Source organism: Aegilops tauschii, chromosome 7, assembly GCF_002575655.3.
Source record: "Aegilops tauschii subsp. strangulata cultivar AL8/78 chromosome 7, Aet v6.0, whole genome shotgun sequence".
NCBI lineage: Eukaryota > Viridiplantae > Streptophyta > Magnoliopsida > Poales > Poaceae > Aegilops > Aegilops tauschii.
The window spans coordinates 620,694,437-620,698,860 of NC_053041.3; the positions used below are offsets into that span (position 1 = coordinate 620,694,437).

At 52.6% G+C, this 4,424-nt stretch overlaps 1 protein-coding gene across 1 annotated transcript; it reads left to right on the plus strand.

The window, feature by feature from the left end:
- On the plus strand, nt 1-3,108 carry LOC109736920 (uncharacterized). The gene is made up of 7 exons (XM_020296140.4): nt 1-301; nt 392-585; nt 689-967; nt 1,070-1,128; nt 1,420-1,456; nt 1,574-1,645; nt 1,941-3,108. The coding sequence occupies exons 1-7, from the start codon at nt 125-127 to the stop codon at nt 2,737-2,739; spliced, it is 1,617 nt and encodes a 538-aa protein (XP_020151729.1). The 5' UTR covers nt 1-124; the 3' UTR covers nt 2,740-3,108.
- The last annotated feature ends 1,316 nt before the right edge of the window (nt 3,109-4,424 follow it).

Consider the following 4,424-nt stretch of genomic DNA (forward strand, 5'->3'; position numbering starts at 1 on the left):
ACAGCTACCCTTATCTTTCTCACTGCCGTTTATGTATGCAGTAGATATACAGATAATTGATCTCGGTGCCAAGCCAGTGAAAGAAACCGTGCTCTTGTCTTGACCATCGTCCGGTCAGCCAGCCATGGGGTCGTCTCGCCGGCGCGCGCTCCTCCTGCTCCTCGCCGTCCTCCTCGCGTCCTCCTTGTGCGCCGGCTCGGCGGCGCCGCTGGCGGCCCAGCGGACGCGCCGGAAGGACCCCCTCGACGGGCTCCGGCCCTACGCCGGCGGCTGGAACATCAGCGACAGGCACTACATCGCCGTAAGCGCTAGCTAGCTCCACCTACTTTCTTGCACTTTTACCTGTGTTGTTGTGCTCACGTATGCCGCCGTCGATGCATGCTGCTTGCAGTCGGTGGCCTTCAGCGCGGCGCCGGTGTTCGCCGCCGGGGCCGTCTGGCTCGTCGGCTTCGCCCTGGCGGCGCTCGTGGCCTGCTGCTGCCGGTGCTGCCGCGGCAGCCCCACCAGGGACGACGACTACTCCTACTCGCGCAGGACCTTCGCCGCCTCCCTCCTCCTCCTCCTCGCCTTCACCGCCACCGCCATGTAAGCAACCTCAAGATCTCCATTCCTTCACCATATGTGGAGACCGAGTCCATGTATGAACCAAGCTGACCAGAGCTTGTGTGTGTGTAAACTGTAAACGCAGCGTCGGGTGCGCGGTGCTGTACGACGGGCAGGCCAAGCTGGACGGCAGCACGTCGGCGACGCTGCGCTACGTGGTGCGCCAGTCGGACGGCGCGGCGGCCAGCCTCCGGGGGTTCGCCGGGTTCATCGAGACGGCCAAGGCGTCCGGCGGCGCCGCCATGCCGCGCGACCTCGGGGCCAAGGTCGACCAGGTCGCCAACAGGGTGGGCGCCGCGGCCGACGAGCTCGCCGCGCGCACCGCCAGCAACGCGCGCAAGATCCGGACCGTGCTGGACACCACGTATGTATAATTGTATATGCATCGGTCGATCGATCGATCGATCAAGCCATGGACCGATTAGCTGATGATGATGATGATGATGATCTTGGTGCGTGATTGCAGAAGGAAGATCCTGATCGGCGTCGCGGCCGTGATGCTGGTGCTGGCGTTCCTCGGCCTCGGTGAGATTTGTTTTTTGTTAGGATAAAGACATATGGCTTATGATGTCAGAAATTGTATACTTTTCTAAAAGTTGCTTGAGATTTTGGTTAAATTAATCATGCATGCTTAACTTTCTGGTGAATATAGAAAATAACTACTACTACATTTCTTGACTTTGCAATTCTAGGTGACCCAGTCAACTAAAAATTAGCAATTCCCATAAGAACAAAAAAGAGAACCAACTTTGTTCTGTAATAAAAAAGTACGGATAATTACTATAACATTTTTTTCTCGTCGTCAACTTGTTGCAGTGTTCTCGTTGGCTGGGCTCAACTCAGTTGTTCGCTTGTAAGTTCCACAACATCCTCTTCACTCCAGATTAATTACATGTGCATTCCTATAACCTTTACAATACATATATATTCGTAAGCTAATATATGAAATATAATTATTGTGAATTTGCAGGCTAGTGTTTCTGGGATGGATCCTTGTTACCGCAACGTTTATATTGGGTGGCGTTTTCCTTCTCCTACACAAGTAAGCTAAGCTTTATTGAATTGTAAGCTAATAAAAAAAAAGCTAAGCTTTATTGTATTTTTTCATGAGTTGGTCAGGTTAAACAACTATCATCTGATTTGCTAGATCAGAGAACTAAATATTTGTATGTAGTAACTTGTTTTTTAACTAACATTTTTATATTAAATCCAGAACGTCAAAAGTCAAAAGTGTCAATTACGTGCTATGCATTTTTGTGTCTGAATTCTGCAACCCGGAGCTCTGCTCTGCTCAACCGAGTGACTGACAGAGGAGCCTCTGCTCGTGTATCTTTCAGCGCGGTGGGCGACACCTGCGTGGCCATGGAGGAATGGGTGTTCCGCCCGCCGGGCAGCAACAACAGCACCGCCCTGGACGACATCCTCCCGTGCGCCGACGCGGCGGCGACCACGGAGGCGCTGCGCCGGAGCAAGGAGGTGAACCACCAGCTGGTGGCCACCCTCAACGACGTGCTCGCCAACGTCTCCAACGCCAACACCTTCCCGCCGGGCGCCGGGCCGCCTCTCAACTACAACCAGTCGGGCCCGCCGGTGCCGCTGCTCTGCAGCCCCTACCGCGCCGACCTCTCCGACCGCCCCTGCGCCGCCGGCGAGGCGCCGGCCGCCTTCGCGCCGCAGGCGTGGCGGGGCCACGTGTGCCAGGTGTCCGGCGCGCCGGGACAATCACAGGAGGTGTGCGCGACGCCCGGGCGGCTCACGCCGTCGATGTACGCCCAGGCGCTGGCCGTGGCGAACGCCAGCGCGGGGCTGGTGGGCTACGGGCCGGTGCTCGCGGGGCTGGCGGACTGCACGTTCGTGCGGCGGACGTTCGAGGCGGTGGTCGCCGACGGCTGCCCCGGCCTACGGCGGCACAGCGGCAGGGTGTACCGGGCGCTGGTGGCCGTGGCGGTGGCGGTGGCGGCGGCCGTGGCGGCGTGGGTGGTGCACACCAGGGAGCGGCGGCGGCGGCGCGAGGCCGTGCGGTTCCGGGTGTCGCCCTACCGGCTCCCCATCGAGGACAAGTCGCTGCTCAAGAGCCCCCGGCGGCCGTACCGGCGCGCCGAGAGCGGCGGGCTCATCGGCAAAGGTGGCTGGTGATCCGATCCGACGGTGCATCGTGACGACAGATAGGCGGCCACGTAGTTAAAAGCAAAGCGTAGAGCTGGACGCTGGCTGCTCTGGAACACGTACGGGAGTTTCACTGCAGACAACGGCCCAATTTCAGTTCAGTTCGGACACAACACAACTCGGGTCTCTGCGACAGCGAAACCACAATTTCGAGGACTAATCAGACTGCATCGAGAGCAAAAACACAAATTATGTGAACCAAACCGGGCGTAGATTTATACATTTGGATTTGTGTATATATAATTAGGTGTTACTAGTACTACCGAGCGAGTTCTACCCTCAAAATAAAAAGAGAGTTCTCTTTGTATGGCTTGAAATAACGAGAGTGGGTTTTTGGAACATGAGCGCATTGGAGGACGTTATTTTAAATAGTTTAAGAATCACATTTAAAATTTCAAAAAATCCTGAAAATAATTCTACATGATCATATGGATGGATATTACACATGTGTAAAGGTTTTTTTTTTGTTTGGCGAGAAAACTTTCAATGTATTCATCTTCAATCATGGCAGTACAACGAACACTAGAAATACTCCCTCCAGATCCGTAAACCACCTAGCGACGACTACAGGCATTGATGCAAGACGAAGGCGCCGCCGTCATCACCCCTCCCTCGCCGGAGTTGGGCACAACTTGTTGTAGTAGACAGTCGGAAAGTCGTCGTGCTAAGGCCCATAGGACTAGCGCACCGGAACAGCAACCGGCGCCAATAAAGAATAACGTAGATTGAAAGAATCCAACGTGAAGACACACGAATATAGACGAACAACTACCCGATCCGAGCAAATCCATCGATGGTAGATTCACGGGAGACACACCTCCACACGCCCACCAATGATTCTAGACGCATTATTGGAGCGGGGGCTAGGCGGGGAGACCTTTATTCCATCTTCAAGGAGCCGCCGCCGTTTCGACTTCCTGAGTAGGACACAAACCCTAACAAATCTCAAAGGAACGACTAACAATGAAGCCCTCATGCCGGACCTTGCCAGGATCCACCGCGCCCCCATGGCCCTAGGGCCATCGGAGATGAGGTGGACTTGTGGCGGAGCCGACGAGAGGCACAAACCCTAGTTTTTTTAAGGAGGAGGCGGCGGCTGCGTGAGTCAATCTATGTGTTAATTCACACATGTGTAAAGTTTAGTGATGAAATAAGTAAACATGTAAGCTATGCAAAAATGACAAAATGACTATATCAAAATAGTGATTAATACATGCACTGCTCATCTTTCAAAAATCACGATTTTGTCATTTGTTTGTAACTCATTTGTTTTTTGAATTTTTTGAAACTTCAAAGTATCATTTTGACACTATTCAAAATATAGGGCTCCAATGCACCCGTCCACCAAAATGACTTGTTTTTTTAAATAACCCCCTCGGTATCACGAATGTGGTTTCGAAATCTGACATGGGATTCATAAGCACTACACTTTTACAGTCGTTTTCATGTAAATTGAATTAAATAAATATAAATGTAGATTTATACATTTGGATCTGTGTATATATAGTTAAGTGATTTTGCAAGTAAGTGTTTCAACCGGGGCATGTTGGATGGTAGGTGTGTACTACCAAGAGAGTTCTTGTATGCCTTGAAATACACCCCCCCTCTGTATCACGTTGAATGCCGCTTTGATATTTGACAAGGTATTCATATGT

Excerpts from the sequence above, each read along its gene's own strand:
- LOC109736920 (XM_020296140.4), top strand. The coding sequence starts at position 125 with ATGGGGTCGTCTCGCCGGCGCGCGCTCCTCCTGCTCCTCGCCGTCCTC. Across the intron at positions 1,129-1,419 it reads GCTGGCGTTCCTCGGCCTCG|TGTTCTCGTTGGCTGGGCTC; the intron begins GTGAGATTTGTT and ends AACTTGTTGCAG. Across the intron at positions 1,457-1,573 it reads CTCAACTCAGTTGTTCGCTT|GCTAGTGTTTCTGGGATGGA; the intron begins GTAAGTTCCACA and ends GTGAATTTGCAG.